Source organism: Nomascus leucogenys, unplaced genomic scaffold, assembly GCF_006542625.1.
Source record: "Nomascus leucogenys isolate Asia unplaced genomic scaffold, Asia_NLE_v1 000994F_61778_qpd_obj, whole genome shotgun sequence".
NCBI classification, from domain to species: domain Eukaryota; kingdom Metazoa; phylum Chordata; class Mammalia; order Primates; family Hylobatidae; genus Nomascus; species Nomascus leucogenys.
The window spans coordinates 26,979-52,869 of record NW_022096287.1 but is presented as its reverse complement, the minus strand read 5'-3'; the positions used below and the strand labels follow the sequence as shown (position 1 = coordinate 52,869).

The window sequence follows — 25,891 nt, the reverse complement described above, 5'->3', positions numbered from 1 at the left end:
TGACAGGGGCGGAGCTCACACAGTAATGCTGACGGGGCGAGCTCACACAGTAATGCTGACAGGGGGCGGAGCTCACACAGTAATGCTCTAATGGGGCGGAGCTCACACAGTAATGCTGACAGGGGGCGGAGCTCACACAGTAATGCTCTGACAGGGGCGGAGCTCACACAGTGATGCTCTGACAGGGGGCGGAGCTCACACAGTAATGCTCTAATGGGGCGGAGCTCACACAGTGATGCTCTGACAGGGGGTGGAGCTCACACAGTAAGGCTCACTGGCCCGCTGCTCACCTCCTACTGTGTGGCCTGGTTCCTAACAGGCCATGGACTGGTAACAATCTGTGGCCTGGGGAATTGGGGACCCCTGATTTGAATAATTGAGGACACACTCACCTAGTAAACCATCTGCCAAGAAAAAGGAGGAAATGTTAGTTTTCTCCATTCGCTCTCAGGCGCCAACATTAATTCGAACTTAGAAATAAATTACAATAAGGCCAGGCATGGTGGTTCACACCTATAATTCCAGCACTTTGGGAGGCCAAGGAGGGAGGATCACTTGAGCCCAGGAGTTTGAGACCAGCTTAGGCAACACAGTGAGACCCTGTCCCTACAATTACAAAATAAATGAGCTGGGTGTGGTGGTGCACACCTGTAGCCCCAATTGCTCAGAAGGCTGAGTCGGGAAGATCACCTGAGCTGCCCAGGAGTTTGAGGCTGCACTGAGCTGAGACTGCACCACTGCACCGATCCTGTCTCAAAAAAAAAAAAAGAAAAAGAAAAAAACTGCAACAAAATATCTGGATTTTGATGTAACGGAATACAAAGATTATTACATTCAATTTTTAGGTCAACAAACATGACTAAAGTCATAACAGTAAAATATTTTAAATGGATTTGGAAATAAAAGTTTGTTCATTTATGTTTTATTTAAGAGCTGTGCCCAGTTTTATCATCTCAGAAGAATGAAGCAAGGGACAAAGGTAAGTGCCACACTCCCTGGCCACTGGGTTCCTGGCAAGCTCCCAGCCACTGGGTGCCAATCTCCCTTCAATGTACTCCTTCTTCCCTGGAGCACAGAAGCGCATGAAGACAGTTATGACATGGACACATGCATGAGCTATTACACATAATTACAAAAGCTGATTCTGTCATCACCGCATCTTGTCTCATCAGTAGGAGCGAATGGCTGGGGGGACAGTGGCACAGTCAGCCTCGTTCAAAGTTTTGTCGATTACGGGTCTATATTCCAGAGTGACCTTGAAAAAGAGTCAGTGGTAAGTTAAGCACAAAAATGTACAAAAAGCCATCTCTTGTGTTCCTTTTGAAACATTTTAACTATAAAAGTAGATTTACAGCATGGGAACTTAACAGTATTTGCTGCAGTATTTTCCAATAACAAATTTAAAAATGATCTACATGCACAACAGGGGACTGTAAATGACGGCAGATCCGCAGAGTGGAACAGAGCAACGAAAATGACACTGTACCAAATTCTCAGGGCTTTACAAAACTGCTCCCGTCATGAGAAGTGGGAGAACCCTTGTCTATACCAAGACACTTTATGTTTAACTATCTACTTCCAGTTTTTCTACTTCAAAGTAAATATTTATATAGGTTGAACATCTCCAATCCAAAAATCTGAAATTCTCCAAAATCTGGAACTTTCTGAGCACCAGCATGACATTCAAAAGAAATGTGCTATGGAGTCAGATCTTCCGATTAGGGATGCTCAGACAGTAAGTATAATGCAAATATTCCAAAGTCTGAACAAGCCTGAAATCCAAAACACTTCTGGTCCCAAGGATTTCAGAGAAGGAATACTCAAGCTGTGTATTAAATATGCACACACAGGAAAAGGTAGGCACATATACAAAGAAATTTAAACCATAATGGGTCGTCTCTGGTTAGTGAGCTCTTATTTCAATCTCTTTGTACTTTCTAAAAGAGTATGTAAACTGGCTGGGCATGTTGGTTCATGCCTGTCGGGGAGGCCAAGACAGGTGGATCACTTGAGCTCAGGAGTTCAAGATTAGCCTGGGCAACGTGGAGAAACCCCATTTCTACAAAACATACAAAAATTAGCCAGGCATGGTGGCATGTGCCCGGGAGGCTGAGATGGGAGGATCACCTGAGCCTGGGGGAGGTTGAGGCTGCAGTGAGATGAGATCGAGCCACCACATTTCAGCCTGGACAACAGAGATGAGACTCTATCTCAGAGAAACAAAAACAAAACAAAAAACCCAAACCCGGAAACATTAAAAATAGACTTGTGCTAAGCGAGTGAAATGTGATTTCTATACACTACCAGGAAATGGCCTTCATGATAAATCCTGAAAATGACCTACTGCCTGAATCACAGACACACCAGATGATAGTGAGAGTCCAATGGTAACTTCCACAGACACAGCTAAGTGATTATACAACTCTCTCTTACAGCTATGAAAAGCTTAAGGGTAAAAGCTTTCTATCTTCATTATTTCTGAATCTTAATGCCCAGCGGAAATGCCACACGGGTGAACCGTGCTTGTGTGGAACAAGGCTGCGACCCCCTACCACACCCTCGGCTGGCTGTTCCCAGGATGCTATGCTTGTGTGGAAGAAGGCTGGAACCCCCTACCACACCCTCGGCTGGCTGTTCCCAGGATGCTATGCTTGTGTGGAACAAGGCTGCGACCCCCTACCACACCCTCGGCTGGCTGTTCCCAGGATGCTATGCTTGTGTGGAAGAAGGCTGGAACCCCCTACCACACCCTCGGCTGGCTGTTCCCAGGACGCGGCTCACCCCCTACCCCGCCTCAATTTCGGCCCTTCTCTGCTTGCTCAGTGCCCGGGGGATGCTAACGGCTGCACCACATCCCCTCAGCTCCCCTGCAGATGCTTCCAGTTGGCCCAGCCCATGGGAGGAGAGGGGAGGGGTCTCTTCTGGGCTCCCTTGGCGTGGGACTGGTTTCTGGTAGTGGCTGTGTGTCCACCCGACAGATGCTGACTTTCTTGCTAGGTCCACAATCATCTCCTCCCCTGCCACCAGGCCTTGGACGCTTGCTCCTGCCCAGTGACTTCCATCTGGCCCACACCACGGAGCAACCCTTCCTTAACGCTCCTCTGAACCAGCTGCAGGGACTGGATTCTGTCTCCAGCCCGAAGCCTGACTGCTGTCAGAGTGCCTTTTTCAGTGGTGCCTCAAATCTGTCAGGAGTTGATTTAAATCTGGCCTGCTCCTCCCCGTTCACCATCAGCAAGGCCAGCCTGCAGACCTGGGCGGGGCCGTGCGGGTGCTGGGCTGTGGTGAGAACGAGCTCCACACTGACCTTCCCAGTGCTGACGTCCACATAGGACAGGGTGTGCTTCCTCCAGTGCTCCTCAAAGGGCTTCTTCTGTTGCCCCTGGATGGGCTTGGAGTAATCATACTCATCAATCCGCACCTGAGGCCAGAAACACCATCACATTTCTTATTACTCTAACAGAGCAATACAGAAAAAACACAGCAAACATTAAAATGATCTAAGAGACAGATGCCCTAGAACTCATTCCATTTCTACTTCAGCCCAGGAGGTTGGCACCATCAACACGTTCAGAACCCACAGAGGCCACATGGCTGGCCAGGGGGTGTGCAGCCAGCAGTGAGTCCACAGTAAGCCATGTCCGCATGTTCCCTTAGACATCCTTTATGTATCTAAGAATTTATCAAATACTTTGTCTTTTTACTCCATGCACTAGGAGACTACCTCAATCTTTTCTTTCAGCCCGTTTCTATTAAAAAAATTTTTTTTTTCTTTTGAGACAGGGTCTCGCTATGTCACCTGGGCTGGAGTGCAGTGGTGTGATCACAGCTCGCTGGAGCCTTGACTTCCCAGGCTCAATCATCTCGCCTCAGCCTCCTGAGCAGCTGGTACTTCAGGCATGTACCACCACGCCTGACTCATTTTTAAATTTTTGTAGAGGCAGGTTTCACCATGCTGCCCAGGCTGGTCTAGAACTCTGGGCTCAAGTGATCTGCCTGCCTCAGCCTCCCAAATGCTGGGATTACAGGTGGGAGCCACTGCACCTGGCTTCTATTCTAATTAAAACTTGCTGTGACCAACTAAATTTATGCTACTGGCTGGGCACAGTGGCTCATGCCTGTAATCCTAGCACTGTGGGAGGCCGAGGTGGTTCACTTGAGGTCAGGAGTTCGAGACCAGCCCAGCCAACGTGGTGAAACCCCGTCTCTACTGAAAATACAAAATTAGTCAGGCATGGTGGCATGTGTCTGCAATCCCAGCTGCTTAGGAGGCTGAGGCAGGAGAATCACTTGAACCCGGGAGGCAGAGGTTGCAGTGAGCTGAGATGGTGCCGCTGCACTCCAGCCTGGGGGACAGTGAGACTCCATCTCAAAAAAATAAAAATAATAAATTTATTATTATTCTGTATTCTGGCAAACACGGATTCATATACTTTGCAGGAAACTCTTAATATGTACAAGGAGACAAGAGCAAGTTCTGAGCAGTGATCACAGCCATCAGCATATTCTAGTGAAGGGTAAATCAGTAAAATTTCATGGTGAATAAAAATGGTTTTCCCATTCACCATGTTCAGCTGACTGGAAAGGCTGCCAACAGCCGCCCACACACAGTCCTGAACCAGCCTGTGTGCCTGCCTTGTGGAGCCTTTGTCCTTTTGCTGATGTGGTTTATCCTGAACTTGCATTTGCACCCCAAGTCTCCCTTTCTGTCATTTTTTGCTATCATATGTGAAAAACTCTTACCGGGCAGAATCCTACACGTGTGCTCTGCACAAAAATCAGTTCATCTGAAGAACAAGTGACCACAGGGCAGGCTCTATAATACCTTTTCCAAACCACAGGGCAGGTCTGAAACAGTGGCTTACTCATTATTTAATAAACTGGCACTTATTTCCTGGTCATGCCACTCTGGCTGCACTTCTAACCTTGGCCTTCTAACAGCAAAGCACATTGGCTTGGAGATGCCACTGCTGGCATCAGTGGACGCTGACCCAAAGCAAGGAAAAGGTCACAGTGATCCAGGAGATGGCGAGAACCCAGGGATCAAAGTTACTGGGGGGAAAAAGGCATTTTTTGGATTTACTTTTGGGGAAACGAAATAAAATGTAGAGAAAATGCAGGGGTGGGGCTGAGTCCCACCAGGTGGGAGGAAAAGGCAGGTGCAGGTGGGCGTGGCGAGAAGGCGCACCTTGTAGTCTTCCCTGGCGTGAGCGCCCCGTGACTCCTTCCGCGCCTCTGCTCCATTGATGGTCTGCAGCGCACACAGCATCAGGTTCTGCAGCTCCAGGGTCTCCACCAGGTCTGTGTTCCAGACCATTCCTGGGGACACAAAAAGTGCCATCGGGGCAGGCGGGACCCAGTCACATGGGCCCTCCGAGCTGTCAGCCTGGGCCTGCTAGTCCATGGAGTCACTGGTTGCGGCTTTATAGCTGAGGACCAGGACCCATCCAGACAGCAAGCACGGAACTAAGTCAGCACTGACGGGACAGACACCAGCCCACCCTGCAGAAGGCAGGGCCCAACAGTGTGCACAGAGCTCGCTGTCTGCTCACCCCGGTCGAACGTCTTCAGGTGCTTCAGGTCTCTGTAGAGCTTGCTGATTTTCCCACAACCTTCTTGCAACACGCTTCCCACACGGAACACGGCAGCATGATTTTGCATTGACTGTGGCACAAAATATTATTTGTAAACTTTTAATCCATAGAAGCAGCCATACCAAGAACTGCTTAACTTTTAGACCTGCTGTTTTGCATTTCGTTTTATGTAAATTAAACAGAAAAATTGGGAAATTCAGACTGTGAGTTTATTACTCTGAACTTAAAAATGAAGTTTTGACTAAAGCTTCTGAATAAATAAATGTAATGCTTCTATTACATACACATCTTAGACCCACACACATCCTTTCCAGCGGGATACAGCCAGGGTCCAGGACTCCAAGCAGACTATGGCACCATGTTCCATACGGCTCCATGGCCACCAGGCAGCGCTGCCTCCCTACACCCCTGGTGGGACTCCTGACGTGGGGTCTGGTGGTCAACGTGACATGAGCCAGCAGCCCTGTGGTGATACACACTAGGAGGAGCTGAGCAGAGCCCTGGTGATGGTCAGGTTGGAGCCAAAGGTCTTCAAGGAGAGGGAGGGGCGTGGGTGGCTGGGGCCCTTGGCCCGTCTGGCTACTGTCTTTTGCCTATTTTGTAGAAGTTCCTTGTACACTGAGTTCCTTCATAGTTTTACTGTGGTGAGAAACGTGCTATGCAGTGGACCTGAAGTTTACTGTAGGTATGCTGGGAACTGGACGTCAGCTTTTGCTTCCTGTGGGACAGACAGGCACCACCTCCGTTATCCCTCCTCCTCCTTGCTTCTCCCTCTAACTGTGCTTTGCTCCACTGACCCTAACTGTCTCTTCCTCTACCAACGCACCTCCATGGTTTAATTTGGACATTTCATCTGATTTTCCTTAGACTCATACGTAATCGTAACACTGTAATGCACATCAACCTAATGGTTTTTCAGGAAGAACAAATGAAAAACATGGCATCTCAGAATCTAGTATTACGTTCTTTCATGTACTTTAGCAGCCACGTTTTCATGTCCTTTTTTTGTATTTCTGGTTACATCATTTCAGACATTTTCAATTTCTTTTTTTGAAATGTGAATGAGATATTTACTGATGTCTGAGCAGATTACTGCTGACACATTGCAAAGCTACTGATTTTTAGATACAAATCTCTTACCCAGATACCTTACTACATTCTTGTTTTGTTTCTGTTAGTTTTTCAGTTTATTCTCTGGAAATTTTTTGGAAATTATACCTGTAAATAATGGCATTTGTATCTACTCCTTTTCAATATTTACTGCTGAGACCAGCTGGGTCGTGGAACCCTAACCCAGCGGCACTAGAGGAATTAAAGACACACACGGAGAAATATAGCATGTGGAGTGAGAAATCAGGGGTCTCACAGCCTTCAGAGCTGAGAGCCTTGAACAGAGATTTACCCACGTATTTATTGACAGCAAGACAGTGATAAGACTTACTAAAAGCATTCCTTACAGGAAATAAAGAGACAGGCTGAAATAAAGGATGGGTCTGGCTAGTTATCTGCAGCAGGAGCATGTCCTTAAGGCACAGATCGCTCACGCTATTGTTTGTGGTTTAAGATTGCCTTAAGAGGTTTTCTGCTCTGGGTGGGCCAGGTGTTCCTTGCCTCATTCCGGTAAACCCACAACCTTCCGGTGTGGGCATCATGGCCATCACGAGCATGTCACAGTGCTGCAGAGATTTTGTTTATGGCCAGTTTTGGGGCCAGTTTATGGCCACATTTGGGGGCCTGTTTCCAACAATTTACCTCATTTCTTTTTTTGATTGTTACTATTAATATCCAGAGTCAGCAGAAAAACCCCTTCCCCAACGAAACCCATTTCCACAAGCACAGGAAGCTCTGTTTGTTCAGTGCCGACTCCAGCATCTCACGGAGCCTGGGATACAGCACGCACCAAGACACACCTTGTTTGGTGAGAACACTTCTAGTATTCTCACGTCAAACTATCTCAGATTTGCCATTTCTATATCCTAAGGTGTGTTCCCATTCTCTAAAGCAATGGTTCCTTCTTTACCAGCTGGCCTCCAACCCTACAAAAGTACTGCAGGGCATCACTCGCCTTCTGTGCCTTAGTCACACTGTTCTTCTCACCGTTCCACAAAGCCCCCTCAAGCCCAGCCTCACTTGAAGACTGAAGGGCACAGGCCTCTGAAAATGTCAGCAGCGAACCTGTTCTCTTGTGTCTAACACCAAATGCCTTTCAGAATAGGACTAAAGCAATGGACTTCTTTTTAGAAATATGCAGAAATTCTTGCAAATAGTAGACAAGAGATCTCATTCTTGGACAAGAATCCTTGTTATTAGAGGAATTCAGTTTCTTAGACTGACTATATATCAGGTTCTCCACAGCCTCCTGTGGCTAATGGCTGCCATACTGGACGGCAAACACTCGACATTTCCATCATCACAGACGGCCCTACTGGACCGACTCCCAGCAGCACAGGCTGCACAGATCACTTTCCACCCACTGCCCACTCTCCCTCTCTTCCGAGTATATTTAGGGGCAGCAACAGGCCCAGCTTAAAGACATTTCCGAGCTGCTGGAAGCCAGGCATGATGACATGATCAATATCTGGGCCTGAGATGTAAGCACCAGGGTTGTGTTGAAGTCCAGGAAACCTCTAAGAGAAAGCTACCCTCCTGGGGACTGAGCTCCTCTGGCGGTCCTGCGGTTCCCTCTCCTCCACGCTGTGACTCATCCATGACAGCCGGCGACGGTCAGGGCACGGAGGTCACGCCCAAGCACACACGAGTGAACCACAGAAGGCTGTCCTGGATGCTAAGCGGTCACTAATTCTGCCCTAGCCTGCTGACCTTCTACGTGGAAAAGAAGTGCACTTCTGGTCTCTTTCACACTCTTGATACAGTGAGGAGTATGTCCTACTGCTGTTTACCTCCAGATACTGGTGCAGCCTTGTATGTTTATCACAGCACTAGTCACAATAGCAAAGTCATGGAATCAACCTAAGTGCCCATCAATGGACGACCAGATAAAGAAAATGTGGTACATATGTACCATGAAATACTACTCAGCCATAAAAAAAGAATGCAATCATGTCTTCTGCAGCCACATGGATGGAACGGGAGGTCACTATCCTAAGTGAAGTGACTCAGAAGGTCAAGTGTCACACATTCTCACTTGGAAGTGGGAGCGGAATGGTGAGTACACATGGACACACAGAGTGGACTAACAGAGACTGGGGGCTCCAAAATGCGGGAGGGGTGGGGATGAGCAATTACCTGCTGGGTACGACATACACAACTTGGGTGACAGGTACATGAAAAGCCCAGACTCCCACCACCTCACAGTACATCCACACAAAACTGTACCTGCATCCCCCTAAATCTATTTTTAAAAAAACGAAACCAGTGCAGGGCCAGCTATGCAGCCAGCTTGCTCACTCCCGAGCGAGTCCAGGCTCTTACCTTCTGCATGCTGAGTCGCAGTTCCGATGTTCTTATGCTTCCATCAGCAAAACTCAATTGGTCAAGATTCATGACAGATTCTTCCCCAGCATTTGGTTTAATTGGAGGGACTTTATCTCCTAAAACAACAACAAAAAAAGGTAGAATTTAACTTTTGAAAACCGTTTTAAAAAACCAAATGGATTTAGAATGACACACAAATACATAGCACAGCCGCTCAAGGAGCCTGGAAACTGTGTAAGTCTCCTGAGCTAACACACTGCCAGTCCACCCTACATCTGAGGCCATCTGTTGAGTTGGGGCCAATTTTAAAGAACAGACATGAAACGCAAAACTGTTGGCACACAGTAGATATCCATTAAGTGATCTTAGGGTGAATAAACTAGAAATCATCTCTAAAATTAAAAAATTAAATGTAGGCCAGGTGCGGTGGCTCATGCCTGTAATCCCAGCACTTTAGGAGACTGAGGTAGGTGGAGCACTTGAGGTCAGGAGTTCAACGGCAGCCTGGCCAACATGGCAAAACCTCATTCTACTAAAAACACAAAAATCATCTGGCATGAGAATTGCTTGAACCCGAAAGGTGGAGGTTGCAGTGACCTGAGATTGCGCCACTGCACTCCAGCTTGGGCAACAGAGCGAGACCCTGTCTTAAAAAAAGAAAAAATTAAATGTATACAAATTTATATACATTAATTGTATATAAATGTCACTTCGCTAAGGTGAAAAAAAGATACCTTCCAGATGGTGGTCCCGAGGGGCCAGCCACCCCACTGTCCTTCGCATTATGGGGAGGAAGGTGGCTGCTGTGTGCTTGAAAGTCACCTGCTGATTTGGACTCCTGTGTGCTCTCACCTATACTTCAAGATTTGCAATTCTTTTTTTTTTTTTTGAGATGTAACTTTGCTCTGTAGCCCAGGCTGGAGTGCAGTGGCACCATCTCGGCTCACTGCAACCTCCACCTCCTGGTTCAAGCAATCCTCCCGCCTCAGACTCCAGAGTAGCTGGGACTACAGGAGTATGCCACCATACCTGGCTAATTTTTGTATTTTCAGTAGAGATGGGGTTTCACCATGTTGGCCAGGCTGGTCTCGAACTCCTGACCTCAGGTGAGCCACCTGCCTCGGCCTCCCAAAGTGCTAGGATCACATGTGTGAGCCACTGCGCACGGCCCAGATTGGCAACTCTTGTGTTTCCACGACGTCTTGAAAAAAGTTTTAAAGTTTTTTTTTTTTTAAATAACATTATATAGATATATATTTTTTTCAATATGTAATACATATAGGAGGTATGAAATGCAGGAATCAAAGAGGCCCTGCCCTGCCTACCGCCTCTCCCCGGGCCCAGGCCGTGGGTCTCCTGAGGGTCTGCATCGCCTCTCCCCGGGCCCAGGCCGTGGGTCTCCTGAGGGTCTGCATCGCCTCTCCCCGGGCCCAGGCCGTGGGTCTCCTGAGGGTCTGCACCGCCTCTCCCCGGGCCCAGGCCGTGGGTCTCTTGAGGGTCTGCACCGCCTCTCCCCGGGCCCAGGCCGTGGGTCTCCTGAGGGTCTGCACCGCCTCTCCCCGGGCCCAGGCCGTGGGTCTCCTGAGGGTCTGCACCGCCTCTCCCCGGGCCCAGGCCGTGGGTCTCCTGAGGGTCTGCACCGCCTCTCCCCGGGCCCAGGCCGTGGGTCTCTTGAAGGTCTGCACCACCTCTCCCCGGGCCCAGGCTGTGGGTCTCTTGAGGGTCTGCTCAAATGCTTCCAGGCTCACTGGTGTTTCTCTTCCTTTTGATTATAATGCTTTAAAAATTGATCATTCAGTAAAATTGACTTTTTTCTTTTGGTGGACAGTTCTACAATTTATTTTTTCTTTTTTTCTGAGACAACGTCTCCTCCCTCTGTTGCCCAGGCTGGAGTGCAGTGGTGTGATCTTGGCTCACTGCAACCTCCGCCTTCCAGGCTCCAGCAATCCTCCCACCTCAGCCTCCCAACTAGCTGTCTAGGTGTGAACCACCATGCCCAGATAATTTTTGTATTTTTGGTAGAGACCGGGTTTCACTACCTTGCCCAAGCTGGTCTCGAACTCCTGAGCTCAAGCAATCTGCCTGCCTCAGCCTCCCAAAGTGGTGGGATTATAGGTGTGAGTCACTGCACACAGCCTCAGTTCTACCAATGTTAACACATGTATACATGCATATAACCACTTTGGGAGGCTGAGACAGGAGGATCACTTGAGGTCAGGAGTTCAAGACCATCCTGGGCAACACAGGGAGACCCTGTCCCTACAAAATATTTTTAAAAATTAGCCAGGTGTGGTGGCATGCACCTGATCGTACCATTGCACTCCAGCCTGGGCGACAGAGGGAAACTATGTCTAAATATACATATATAGACACATATATATATATGTCTAAATATATATATATATATGTCTAAATAATATATATATGTCTAAATATATATATATATGTATTTTTTTTGGAGGGGGGTGGGGGAGAAGTGGTGATGCTACAAGCATTTTTTCTTTCCTTTTCATTTTTAAAAATTAAAGCTTAAAGATACAGTAAAATAAACTCATCATTTTTAGTGTAGGGTTTTTCAAATTTTGACACACACAGAGCTGTGTCTGTAAGTATCAGCACAATCAGGAAACAGCCTCTGGCAACCACCAATCCCTTTTCTTCCCTAGATGTGCCTTTTCCAGAATGTCATATCAACAGAACCACAGGTGTGCAGCCTTTTGAGTCTGACTCCACAGCATTCTGCATGAGATGCTGCGTGTATGAGGTTTCTCAGATGTAAAGTATAGGGTATTCTTACAAAATGCTCTTTTTTGCATTTTCAAAGAAAGAGAAGCTCAAAATTTCTACATGGCTCTGAGAGAAGTCGTATCAGTCCTCACTGCTACAAAGTGCAGGGCTATGGAGTGAGACAAGCACAACCTGTGGCGTGAGGAACGATGGACCTGAACTCCGCCTTCGCCGATGATCAGCAACGGCCTGGGATAAGACGCCAGCTCTGCGTGTGCTGGCCTCCTGGGCTGTGGTCAGATCCACAGAGACAGAGTGTCTGAAGTAAGCCACCCTTTTAATACTATCTGTACCTTTCTAACTACAGATATAAAAGGGGGCATGTTTATAAGTTATGGCAGTGCTAGTTTTTATTTCACTTGAATCCATACAAAAAGCACCTGTTGTATAAAAACAGCAGAAATGATGCTAACAGTTAACACCAGAGAAAGGTAACGGGAAGAACGTGGGCCTGGGGTCCCACCATCCTTGCCACACAAACGTCCACCAGTGCCTCATCCACCTCACGCTGTTCTGAGCACACGAGGCTGGATAACCACCGTGAACATCTCTGAGGTGGGAGCGATGCTAACTGTCCTGTTCTTAGTGCACGTAAGACTCACACTCCCACACACGGTATTTCTTCTCCTGCACATTATTTGATGCTATCATGAAAAGAAAACCAGCAAGTGAAATCCAATCTGTCCGTAGAGGGTGGGAATCCTGTTCACTGTAAGTCATCCCTTCTCCTCTAATAGAGGTTAGTTGTACTTTGTTTTTAGAATGGCCTAAATTATTTTTCTAAGTACCAAGAAGTTACATATTCATTCATGCCAACTATTTTCAATATTTCACTGCAAATAAATGATTTTTATCAGGCAAGTAATACATAACGAATTTCCCCTAAAAATAACAACTTCCTAATAGTGCTTTTTCTAAGCAGAACATAATGACTGCAAAATAATTAAAAAAAAAAAATGTAACCACAAAAATGTCACCTTAACTGTTAAGATCCCCAACCAGCCTCTATCTAGTCTCAACATTACCACCATATAATCTCTGGATTTCTCAGTTTAATCACTTCTAGGGGAAAAAACCCAGGCTACCTCTGTATGATCACTAAGCAAATTTCCAGTAACAAATCAAGGCTTTGTAACCTGGCTGGGTGCAGTGGCTCATGCCTGTAATCCCGATACTTTGGGAAGCTGAGGCAGAAGGACTGTTTGAATCTAGGAGTTCAAGACCAGCCTGGGCAATATTGTGAGACCCTGTCTCTACAAAAAAAAATTTTTTGAAATTAGCCAGGTGTGGTGGTGCATATCTGCAGTCCCAGCTACTTGGGACTCTGAAGGTTGAGGTGTTGAGGACTGCTTGAGCCCAGGAGGTTGAGGCTGCCAGGACTGTGCCACTGCCCTCCAGCCTGGGCTGATCCTGTCTCAAAAAAAAGAAAAAAGACTTTGTAACTTCCAGCGCCTTCTCAAATAGTCTGGCTCCTGAAGAAAACACTTACCAGGCCTGCATGACTCTTCGATGCTCAGGGCACATGCCTGACCAAAGACAACCAGGTCCAACATTGCGAGTTTGCCCCGAGCCGGTTGGCACCACGTACCAAGGCACAGGCGGCGTCCCCACGGGTGTACAGGCCAGGCACAATCCGATCCTGGCCATTCATGTGCCTCAGGACCTGGGGGAAGGAAGATTCCAGGTGAAATGTCAAGGTGCCCATACCTCCACCAGCCCACCTCCCCCAACAGGGTGTCTGTGCTGCAGATCAGAGAAAGAGAGGGAAGTAGGCCAGGCATGGTGGCTCACACCTGTAATCCCAGCACTTTGGGAGGCTGAGGCGGGAAGATCACCTCAGTTCAGGGGTTCAAGACCTGTCTGGCTAACATGGTGAAACCCCGTCTCAACTAAAAATACAAAATTTAGCCAGGCATAAGGGCAGGTGCCTGTAATCCCAGCTACTCGGGAGGCTGAGGCAGAAGAATCGCTTGAACGTGGGAGGCGGAGGTTGCAGTGAGCCGAGATTGCGCCATTGCACTCCAGCCTAAGCGACAGAGTGAGTCTCCCATCTCCAAGAAAAAAAGAGAAGGAAATAAAGACCGTATCTAAGAGGGAAGTAAGGACCACAGCTACTCTTCTTTAGAAGGAAACTTCCGAATGTATCCCCCAGTTTCCCTTCTGCCCCTGAGCACCTGCTGTTACAAACACGTCAGAGGACCTCCAATGTCAGCATCTGCGACTGTCCCCCGTGTCCCATGTTCCCGAGGCCCTCCCCACCTGTGCTCTGGCTCAGACCCGGAAGCACGGCAGGTGGAGGAACATCAGCAGGGGACACTGATGTTCCAGACTCTTCTACCCCGTTCACCTCTTCATCTACGCAGGGAAACTAACAGCTTCCACCCACCTCGCCCAACAAGGAGCCTAAGTGACTGACAAGCTCTGTGTGAACCACAAACTACTCAAAGGAATGAATTACAAAGATCTCTCGATGTACAAGATCATTAGAAATAGGAATTACAAAGATCCCTCGATGTAGAAGATCATTAGAAATAACACAAGATCATATAGGAAAGTAATTATAAAATGGAAAAAGCTGCAAAGGATGTATCTATGACAGTTTACTAAGGAGGAATAAATTACTAAGCCCTGCTCCATGCTCCAGTGATAGAAATTTAAAGTGCGACCTAGAAAACAATACAGTACTTTCTCGAAGGAAACATCTGTCTCTTCCTCTAAGATCTAGAGACAACCGCGAGGTGGGCCCCGATGTCCCAGCCTTCTTTCCAGCTGTGGAGGAGGAGCCAGCACCATCACCTGCCCCTTGTAGTTGGTGGGAATGCCGCCCATGTTATAATGCACAGTGGGGAGGACAGGGATCGGCTCCTTCGTGACGTCCACCCCAGCGAAGATCATGGCTGTCTCTGAAATGCCGGGCAGGCGCGTGGCCAGCTGCTCTGGAGGGAGGTGGTGCAGCTGCAGGTAGACGTGATCTTTCTCAGGGCCACAGCCTCTGGTAAGACAGAACACCATCACATAAGGCAGAGAACGGCAACGGCAGGAGACCTGAGAATACGTCATCTTGGAAGCCTGTGAGTTTCAAAATGTTTTGATACTGAGGAAAATTTCCCCTCATGTATGGTCACCCTCTCATCGAATCTTTTCTAAGCATCTTCTGTGTGCCAGGGACAATCCTAGGTGCTGGGACACAGCTGAGAACCAGAACAAAAACTCTGCCCTCACTGAACTGACACTCGTCTCAGGAATCACAGCCTGCTGCGGCTGTCCTTGGTAAGAGCATTAGAAAGGCCTCTATGCCAAATACAGTCGCCCCTGCGTATCCGTGGCAGGTTCGGTCCAGGACCCCCACGGATACCAAAATCCGTGGATGCTCAAGTCACTAATATAAAATGGGAGAGTATTTGCATATAACCTATGCACATCCTCCTCTATACTTTAAATCATCCTCATTTAAAGTTTTACATTTAAGTTTTACAACAACTCCAGGATTACTCATAGTACCCAGTACAATGTAAATGCTAGTAAATAGTTGTTACACTGTGTTGTTTAGGGAACAATGACAAGGAAAAACAGTGCATAGTTGTAAGGAAGCAAATTTATTTTCAATACATGGTTGAAACCACACATGTGGAACCAATGGGTACGGAGGGCCATCATATTCCAAAAAACCATTTGACTTCTCTGTTTTGTTTTTGTTTTTGAGACGGAGTCTTGCTCTGTCGCCCAGGCTGGAGTGCAGTGGTGTGATCTCAGCTCACTGCGAGCTCCGCCTCCCGGGTTCACGCTATTCTCCTGCCTCAGCCTCCCTAGTAGCTGAGACTACAGGCACCCACCACTATGCCCAGCTAATTTTTTGTATTTTTACTAGAGACAGGGTTTCACTGTGTTAGTCAGGACGGTCTTGATCTCCTGACCTCCTGATCCGCCCGCCTCGGCCTCCCAAAGTGCTGAGATTAGAGGCATGAGCCACCGTGCCTGGCCTGACTTCTCTGTTTTTTTTAAAATATAAAAATGTAAAACCTCTAAAGGCCATACCCGCAGATATTTAGCAAGTGTCATTACATTAAAGAACAGGGTCAGGCAATGAAAGAGCTGCAAATTGTTTTACTGAAAGCCAAATAACCCACACACTTTGAAAGCTGCCGAAAAACATCTGTGGGTATCAGACACGACACCCAAGGCCCACATGCCGACTTCCGGTTGGGTGTGTCTCTCTCTCCCATACTCCATCACATACTCACACACACTAAGAGAAACTCTGTTCCACAGATGTGAGAAAGAAACTGGCTAAAATTTTCAAAATGTAGGTCTTTAGGAAGATATGACAGACTAACAGACGCCTGCCAGCAGCTGACAGAGGTGGCTGTGCACGTGTGCCTGCACCCGAAGGTGAGGGCGAGCGGTGCTGAAACTCACAGAAGCAACCCCGGCCCGTGTGCCCGCTCAGACAGCGCTGGTGGTAAATCACACGCACCTTCCTTCACGGATCTCCAGAGTCATCGACCGAGACACCACATCTCTAGATGCCACGTCCATTGCGACGGGGCCGTATCGCTCCATAAACCTTTTGCCTTGACTGTTAATGAGAATGCCTCCCTCTCCACGACATCCTTCCGTAATGAGACAACCAGCACCGTATATGCCTGCAAAAAACCACAAACATTTATAAAGACCTAAAGATTGCTAGGTCTCTATTTCAAATGCATTATTTTTTTCAAGATATTTTTTGGGGGAGAGAGGAAAAAGATATGCAGAAGGCATTATATGCAAAACTGAATAGAAAGAACAGTTAAGATGCAGTAGAAAGTCTGGATAACAAAAAGCACGGACAAGGCTGACAGCTGCAGCAGAGGCTGGGGCAGAGCGGTGTCCCCAGCGAGGAGAAAGGCCGGCCCACAGACCACTGGCCAATACTCTGATTACAGCCCGGTGTACGTTGGATGTCTCAAATTTTGTTTTAATTTTTGAACATTCTTTTGCTCTATGATACTGTGGTGACTAGTTAAGAATACTAGCTTGGAGAATTCATATCTAAATTACCCAAACAGTGGCAAGGAGAGTAATTATGATTATTTTAGTTAATATTTACACTGCACTTGCTATGGGCAGTTCTAGCTGCTTTCCACATATTAAACTCATTGAAGTCTTACAACTCTGGGTATACGACCCCCTTTCTCAGTGACAAGCAAATTAACGCTTGGTAACATCTAGTCATGCAGCTGAGGACAGAGCTCAAACCCAAACCTGGGCAGTCCGGCGGCCTGTGCTCCAAACAGCGGCTCTGTGACTCCTCGGTGCGATGAGAAACAGGGCGTGACAAGCTCTCGAATTTTAACAAAGGAGATCAAAAACCCTAAACTAAATGTATTTCAAAAGCTACAATTTTTATTTCTATATAAAAAGGGCAATCTTGCTTTCAAAACAAGAATGTGATTCTTGCATCTCACCTGTCTTTTGATTTTCTAAGTTTCAATGCTCTTTTTTCTGTGGTTACTTCTCACATATTGAAGACAAAGCATGAGAAGTGGAGCTCTAAGCAAATCACAGAGGGAATTCAGGGGCTCAGTGACATCTTACTGATTAAAAACAGTAATAAAAAATACAACAGGCCAGGTGCAGTGGCTCATGGCTATAATCCCAGCACCCTGAGGGGCTGAGGCAGGAGGATCGCCTAAGCCCTGGAGTTTGAGACCAGCCTGGGCTTCAAATGGTGACACCCCGTCTCTACCAAAAACAAAAAAACCCTCGAAAATTAGCTGGACATGGTAACACATGCCTGTAGTCCCAGCTGTTTCAGAGGCTGAGGTGGAAGGATCGTTTGAGCCTGGGAGACAAAGGCTGCAGTGAGTCTAGATTGCTCCACTGCACTCCAGCCTGGGCAACAGAGCAAGACCCCATCTCTAAACAAATTAAAAAAAAAACCTACAACAAATTCATTTCTTATTTTCATCCCTTCCAGGGATCAGAAAGCTGACACTGACAGAGAAAGAGAAGACACAGGTCTGGTCCTTCAGCACCACTTCAGGGGTCTCCATCGTCCACAGGTCAGAAAAGCAACCCAGAAAAGTCCAGGAGTGTCACATATCCCAAGTTAAAACCTGGTATAGAAGATTATCAATTCAACTTTCCAAAATAGATGCAAGAAGTCACACATTGCCTTAGGGGCAGCTCCTCAAGGCACATGTCTGGTCCTGTCACATCAACAGTCGCTGCATGTGTCCCACACCGCTGTTCTCTGTTGCTTTTTACGTAATCTCTGGCTGACTCACTGGGCACGCTAACCCATTCCCCGCTGTCACCATAAGCCCCAGCACTACGTGTCCTGTCTCAGGTGGACCGGGGGCGGCCTTACCCTCCTGTATAAGGTGTGCAATATTGAGTGGCCGGTCCGATCAGCCACACAGCAGCACCGACGGGCCTGCCCACCCTTTCCAAACTTGAGGCTCTGTCCACCAAATGCACGCTGATAAATCTTCCCATCTTCAGTTCTGCTAAATGGCAAGCCATAATTTTCTAGCTGTGAAAGATAAACAAAAACCTTATTACCTTAAAGGAGTCAAGATATTCACAACTAATCTACACTAAACAACTTTAACACAAATCTGCAAACCCAAAGTAAACTATTTTATGAACATGTCAACACTTCATCAAAGAGAAGCTTTTCTTGTTACATGTAATGCATAGTTCATGACGGACAAAGACTTCTCTTGTGAGCTTTGCTAATCACCATTCTTTCGGCTGCCGCATCTGCCTCAATTGCTTACATTTTGTCCCAGACTCTTGTACTAGAAACGGACCACGAGAGCACCCAGAGCCTCCCACCCATCACCTCGACCACGGCAGCGGGGGCCTGCTCCACCATGTAGTGGATGGCATCCTGGTCCCCCAGCCAGTCGGAGCCCTTCACGGTGTCGTAGAAATGCCACCTCCAGTTGTCCTCCTCCATGTTCCCCAGAGCAGCATTGATTCCTCCCTGGAAACACCAACCACTCCTTACGAGCCACAAACAGGAGCCCCAGCTTTCTCTTCCAGGCCCAAATCCACCCACTGGGGGATTCAGAGAAAGCCAACTACTCACACGGTGACTCCAGTGAGGGCTGACCTCAGCAGAGGAGCAGCGAGGCCTGACAGATCCCAGATCACAACCCCTCCCTGACTCGCCCAGTCATTCCATCCCTTAGCCTCAGTCTCCTCATCTGTGTGGTGGAGACACAGGGAACTCCCGGAAGGGCTGACTGCAGCAGTGAGTGAAAGGCTACCTGTAATATGCTTATTACCTAACATTATCTGGCACAGAAAAGGTACTCAACAAATCTTTCCAGACAGTTTGATTAACAAATCTTCCCAGTGGCATTTACGGGCATGTGTTAAAGATTAGAAGTGCTTCCTGCCAAGTAATAAACTCCACACTCAGAGTCACACTCCCCTGTACCCCTACTTCCTTTGGCTGTGTGTGCCCACCACCGTCTTACCCCTCAGAGAGTCCCAGAAGACAGCAGCACAGGGACAAATGAAACCCTTGCCCTTTTCTTCCCCAACCTAAACTCTGATTCCTCCTCTTTAGATGATCTCCTTTTCTTAAGGTGTTGGGGCGGCGGGGGTGGGTGGGGAGGGTAGCAGGCGAAATGGTCACAGAAAACCCAAGTGTGACTGGAGTCTCAATTAAGAGTGACAACAAGGCTCCCGCCCTTCAAAGTCCCCAGGGAAGAGGCTCCAGGGAGAGACCCCTGAGAGGGTGAGCTCAGTGAGTAAGGCACAGCAAGAGGCCATGTGGCTGGCACGGGGAGGAGGCAGGAGCCTCCCCAGGTAGAAAATGTGAAGCTGCGCAGGACCTGCACGGAGTGGGAGCACGGTGGGGCACCTTTCTCTTACCTGCGCCGCAACAGTGTGTGACCTGGTAGGAAACAGCTTTGTAACACACGCTGTATTAAACCCTGCCTCAGAAAGGCCAAATGCGGCTCGCAAGCCTGCCCCTCCAGCGCCTACCACCACTGCGTCGAATTCATGGTCCACTACTGGATACTGGGCAGAAATCTGGAAAAGAAAAATTCACCTGTCAATCACATGTTCCACTATGCCAAACATGAAGACTCTTGTGACAGTGAAAGAGCCTGACAAACACAAAAGGAGCAACTGCTGGGCACACAGGGCCTCCATCCTGTCCTGGGGCTGAGCCCTGAACAGTGCGGGCAGAGGTGGGCACATTCGCACCTGGAGAAGGGACTGACAATCAGATTCTATGAATGGTAGAGGGTCTATCCCATGGGATCAGACTGAGGACCACAACTCTACTTCAGGGCCGTGCCTATGCTTATGCCTGAGAAGGTGCCAAGGAGTATTCAGTCGCTATTGTGAGCTTATGAGAAAAGAACTTCTCAGCAAGTTTCAGTTTTCCAACAGAGAGAGAACAGGCACACTCAACACCAAGGAACCCACACCGGAAGGGCCCCACGGTCCTATTTTCAGTAGGATTTTATCATCTATCACAGCAGATACTGTTCATTTTATTCCTTTACTTGACCTAAATTTAAATCTAGTTTATGGATACATAAGAGATACAAGTAAAAATGTTAACATTTATGTTTATGTTTGTACTTACAATTAAGTATTATTACACTGAAAATAACTTCAGCATGCACTGGATACCTATGAGAAATTTTTCTCTTATGTCTATGACTCATATGAAAACAAACTGGTATAGATCCTTACCCCCTAAGCCAAAAAAATCATTTATAATGGAACAGAAAGCATGAACTTACAGAATCTGAAACTTTAGCAGATGCCCTCTTGTTCCTTCAACAGTGAAGTGAAAATCTCGGGTTCCTGTTTGCAACACTGTTGGCCACTGGAGACACAGAAGACACAGAGCCAGAGGGTTAGTGTCCTGAAGGAACAAATGCTGTGGGGGATAGTAATTCAGATTTCCCCCCGCAAACTGTTCACCTTCTTATGTATCCAGGTGCTCCTGTGCATCCAGAAAGCTCAGCTGGGACCCTCTACTTAACCCTGAAGGGCAGCCCAAGGGGCAACGAAGGACTGAGCCCCAGGTCCTCCTTTCCACCCTGACTTGGCATTCTAGAAAACCAGGATGAAGCTTGTTTCCAAACAGGACACTCACTGACTCAGATACGAAATGAAAAAGGCACACTTCTTCTGTAAAGTCTTCATTTATGCTACTTAGTGGAGAAGGGGAAAGACATCTATATCGTATTACTGTATGTGGTATTTTGCAAATAATGAAGCATTTTAACTGGCTCTATCAGAGCCCTTTCCACACTACAGTTCCAATCGTCCATGAGGACTTGCGGTCAGTTCAAAAGGCGCTGGACACTGAATCAGGAGATCTGTATCCTGGAACAGTAAAAGCTGACAGCCCAGAGGGAAGAGCTGCCATACCTTCATGACACAGGAGGATGTCGGATGCACACTCTCCCCTGCCTGGCTGCTCCTGGCTTTTTCCTGGCCAACGTCTACAACTTGACATATCTCACTGCTTAAATTTTCCATCTTAGAAACCTTTACTCAAGAAAACTCGTTTTAGTGTTTAGTTTTTAGTGGCTCTATGTAAGAGAGGTGACACTGTCCCATATGCTAAGGTTGGCCAGCCATTCGGGGGATACCTTTTCCATTCTGCTAGTGGCATTTTAGAAGACCACTGAATAGTCTCAGAAATATCATAGGCCGGGCGTGGTGGCTCACGCTTGTAATCCCAGCACTTTGGGAGGCCGAGGCGGGCGGATCACGAGGTCAGGAGATTGAGGCCATCCTAGCTAACATGGTGAAACCCCGTCTCTAATAAAAAATACAAAAAAAAAAAAAGTAGCCGGGCGTGGTGGCGGGCGCCTGTAGTCCCAGCTACTCGGGCGGCTGAGGCAGGAGAATGGTGTGAACCCGTGAGGCGGAGCTTGCAGTGAGCGGAGATTGCGCCACTGCACTCCAGCCTGGGTGATAGAGCGAGACTCCGTCTCAAAAAAAAAAAAAAAGAAATATCATAAAGAATAGTTTTAGGGGCTGGGCACGGTGGCTCATGCCTGTAATCCCAGCATTTTGGGAGGCCAAGGTGGGCGGATCACCTGAAGTCAGGAGTTCGAGTCCAGTCTGGCCAACATGGCGAAACCCCCTCTCTACTAAAAATTAGCTGGGCGTGGTGGCGGGCACCTGTAATCCCAGCTACTTGGGAAGCTGAGGCAGGAGAATCGCTTGAACCCAGGAGGCAGAGGTTGCAGTGAGCCTAGACTGTGCCACTGTACTCCAGCCTGGGCGACAGAGAGAGACAATGTCTCCAAAAAACAAAAGAAAAGAAAAAAAAAGCTTTAGGAAATAATACACTCAGCAATCAGAAAAGGGGATGTGAGGGATGTCTTCAAGTATTTAGAAATACTTGCAATTCAGAAATTACTTATTATGTGGGATAAAAAATTATTCTTTATTTCTCTAATTTCTAGTCTCTGTTTTTACTGACATAAGCTAATTTTGTTTTTTCTTTTTTCAGAAAAAAAATGAGAAAGAACGAATATTCTTCTACCTTAATATAATTTTTTACATGGTAAAATCATATTTTAAGAAAGAAGTCTTTGAAATAATTTTAATACAAATGTTCTTGAAAATTTTGTAAAGTGCCCTATTAACATAGGTAATAGCACCAATAAAAACAGTACATTATACCAAATGTAAGTAGAAACAGGGAAATCACTCAATGTTTATTTGTTCTTTCTAGGATGTCGAGGTGGAATACCCACTGCCCACCCCCCACCACACACACACAGAGCTGGCTTAAAAGGGGCAGCTACTATAACACAATCTTGAACAAATTATCATGCCATCCCCCTGGGGAAAAGGACACTAACCCTCTGCTTCTAAATCTAATCTGGGGCAGATTTTTGAATCTGGAAAGCCCAGCTTCAAGCCAATGTCAGTCTTTAGATAAAACTCAAAACTAGTTTTGACACAAAACTAGTCTTTTGTGCCAATTATTAATTTTTTTAGGAGAAACTATCAAACATTTCCTCTAAGAAAAAAAATAGGGAACATATAACTAAAAGGAATACTTAGACCTTGCTTAACAATACAGAATTTCAGATGACTGAATCAGGAGGTGGAGGGGGAAAAGTAAGAAGTGCAGAGACATTAATATCCGAAATCTAGCAAAGTAAGGCGTCCTCATCGAATAAAATGCACCTATAAATCATGAGCAAGAAGCTAGTCTGCATGTACAACCTACACAATTACAAAAGCAGCCAACGAAGAACCTAAAAACGCAAGACATTCTGTAGGAAAAGCTACCTTCATCAAGATACAAAGGCTTTTACAAAACCCAAGACTAAATTTTGGTTCCATTTTGCTATCTTGCCATCTTGTCTGAGGTGCGTGGGGTCTTAGTCTGCAGAAGGAACACTGGGCACCATCTGGGTTGAGGACAAAGGCACTAGCTCTAGCTTTTCTCCAATCACAAGCTACCATTTCCCCTAAAAAGCCCCACTGACCATGGGCTTTACTTCCTGCTTGTGGACGCCCTCCTAGCAGCTCTTAAGAGCCCAAGATGCGGCGGGGGTCTCTGCTCAGTCAGCACCAACCACAGCAACACACTAGAACGGTTTACATGCTTTCTGATGTTGACAGGATGGCTGTATGACTAATCCTCACATTTAATTCAAAGAGATTTTTAATAGCTATTTCAAAAAGGAGAAAACTTCACAAAGGCATAGTTCAAATCAATATTGCTGAATGCCTTGGTTCCTACTGAGATTTTTACTCTGCAATTTAAAATTACTTTGTAATTAAGGAGGTGGGTGGGTAAGTCCATTTAAAAGAACCGAACAACTAAACCTATCCAATTTAGCTTGATTAAATAAAACCCTAGAAGGCCGACTCTGATGATGCAATCGTAGAGGGCACATTCAGACAAACTCAGAGAGCAAGGCCTCAGGGAAGTGGAACCCTGACCTCATCCTGGACTAAACCGAGCCCGGCCCTCGAGGCACTCAGCGCACAGGCAAGCACAGGTCCCGGCGTCCTCGCTCGGTCAATGCCCTAAGCTCTCCGTCTGATTTTTAAACACTGGCACAGCTGCTTTTAAACACGGGCACATTTTTGGGGCACAAGGGCCACCAAACAGGACCCAAAGTAGAGACCCTTAACTTACAAGGTCTCGAAGTGGACATGCACAGATTTGCGCTTTCTCGAAAGGGGAACTGCAAGCCCAAGCTCGGGCGCTCCGCGCTTCCCACCAGACGCCCACCCGGCCCAGCCCGGCCACGCCTCGCCCCCACCCGGGCGGTTTCACCCGCCCCGCCAGCCCCACCCACGGGCTGCGGGCGGCCCCTCAGGACAACCCGCACAGAGGGCGGCAAAGGCCCAGCCCAGCCAGGGCTCCACCCCGGTGACCTTGGGCAGACACGACTCCTCCCCGAGTCCACCCGCCAGGCACTGAGGCGAGGAGCTACCTCAGCCCGCGAGGTCGCCGGACCCCAGGCCCGGACCAAGGCGGCGGAGGGGAGGCCCAGCAAGCCCGCGGGGTCGTGACCTTCACCGGGACGCGGACTACCTGCTAAGGACCGAGCTCCCCAGGCCCCCGAGTACGCCCCGCGGCTCCCCCTCGCACCGGCCCAGGGCTCTCCCAGCCCCTTCCCGATCGCCGGGCAGGGGGCGCGGGGACCCGGCGCCCGCTCCGCTCGGACCCACTGGGGACCGTCCCGCTCCTACCGCCGCCTCGCCCCCCGCCTGCCCCGCCCCGGTCCGCGGCAGGGACTCACCGCCTTGACCCGCACCAGGCGCCGAGCGCTCAGCATCCGCCACAGGCCCCGGACCCCCGACATGTCTGTAGTCGCCGCCGCGCAGCCCGCCAGTCCCCGCGCAGACTGCGCCTGCGCACCACACCGGGTAGAGCCGGCGGGAAACCCGGCCCGCGCACCACCCCCGGGTCAGGGGGGGGGGCGGTAGTGGGGGACATCGCGCCTGCGCAGCACGCTGCGCCCGGGCCGGGGGCTAAAGGGGAAGCCGCGCCTGCGCAAAGCGGACTCGCGGACGGTGGCGCTGGGTGGACACGGAGGCCCCGCGCTCCCCGACCGAGATAGGGCGGGCCCTATTCCGGGGAGGTGTTGGGCACCAACATTTTTTAAAGCCCCGTGGGTGGTTCTCCGGGATCTCCCAGACCGAGAGGGTCTGAACGTTCAGACCGCAGGGAATGGGGTGGGAGGGGCGGCGCTCGTCCGCGAGGTGGGCGGGAGCGGTCCGGGGCCTCCGGCCTCTAGTGACCAGGAGTGACCCTCGGTCTCCCGCCTCCGAGGGGCGGGAGCGATCCTCAGCCCTGTCCCCAGCCTCTGGTTTCCGGCTAATTTTTAAATTTTTTGTAGAGGCGGGATCTTGCTGTTGCCCGGGCTGGTCTCGAACTTGTGGCCTCAAGCGATCCTCCCTCCTCGGCCTCCCCAAGTGCGGGGATTACGGACAGAGCCACTGCGCACGGCTGTGGTCAGCTTTGAAAGCTGGGCAGATCCCTTTGGCTCATATGCCTTTCTGATTTTGCTTCTGGTTCAGATAGTATTTTAATTTTCTAGTGTGTCTTTTTGTAAGATAGCTGAAATCTTTTTGTGGAATGAAGTGGCATGAAAAATAAACAATAATCATTAGTAATTATGTTTCCTGTCTTTTCACTTTATTAAAATCTTCATCTTGTGCATAATGCTTAACAGTTTTGAGTTATTTTAGTAAATTGCAAGGGTTCAGTCCCATTTTGTTGATATTTGGTTGTTTCCCATTTTTGCTCTTAATAAATAACACCGTACAGAACATATCTGTGACCATCACTTTATCTTTAGGATTATTTTCTTAGATGTGTGCCCCAGACGTGGCCTTTATTGGCTTGCAGGGAGTGAACATAATACCTCCTGGAATTTTTTTAAGTTACGCAGTTTTAGTCCTGGGTTAGTTATCTAATTGTTTGGTTTGAGACAGAATTTCGCTCGTTGCCCAGGCTGGAGTGCAATGGCGCGATCTCTGCTCACTGCAACTTCTGCCTCCAGGGTTCAAGAGATTCTCCCGCGAGCTTACAGTGAGCGGAGATCGCGCCCCTGCACTCC

At 48.2% G+C, this 25,891-nt stretch overlaps 1 protein-coding gene across 1 annotated transcript; it reads right to left on the bottom strand.

Moving 5' to 3' along the window:
* Positions 1-905: 905 nt before the first annotated feature.
* LOC115833880 (succinate dehydrogenase [ubiquinone] flavoprotein subunit, mitochondrial-like) lies at positions 906-24,647 on the bottom strand. The gene is given in 15 exon segments (XM_030808691.1): positions 906-1,255; positions 3,308-3,421; positions 5,189-5,319; positions 5,553-5,664; positions 9,027-9,145; positions 13,306-13,369; positions 13,372-13,479; positions 14,613-14,808; positions 16,291-16,497; positions 18,134-18,333; positions 18,646-18,789; positions 19,689-19,850; positions 20,576-20,610; positions 20,613-20,661; positions 24,569-24,647. Coding segments are annotated over 15 exon segments (1,791 nt in total). The 5' UTR covers positions 24,632-24,647; the 3' UTR covers positions 906-1,168.
* Positions 24,648-25,891: the final 1,244 nt, after the last annotated feature.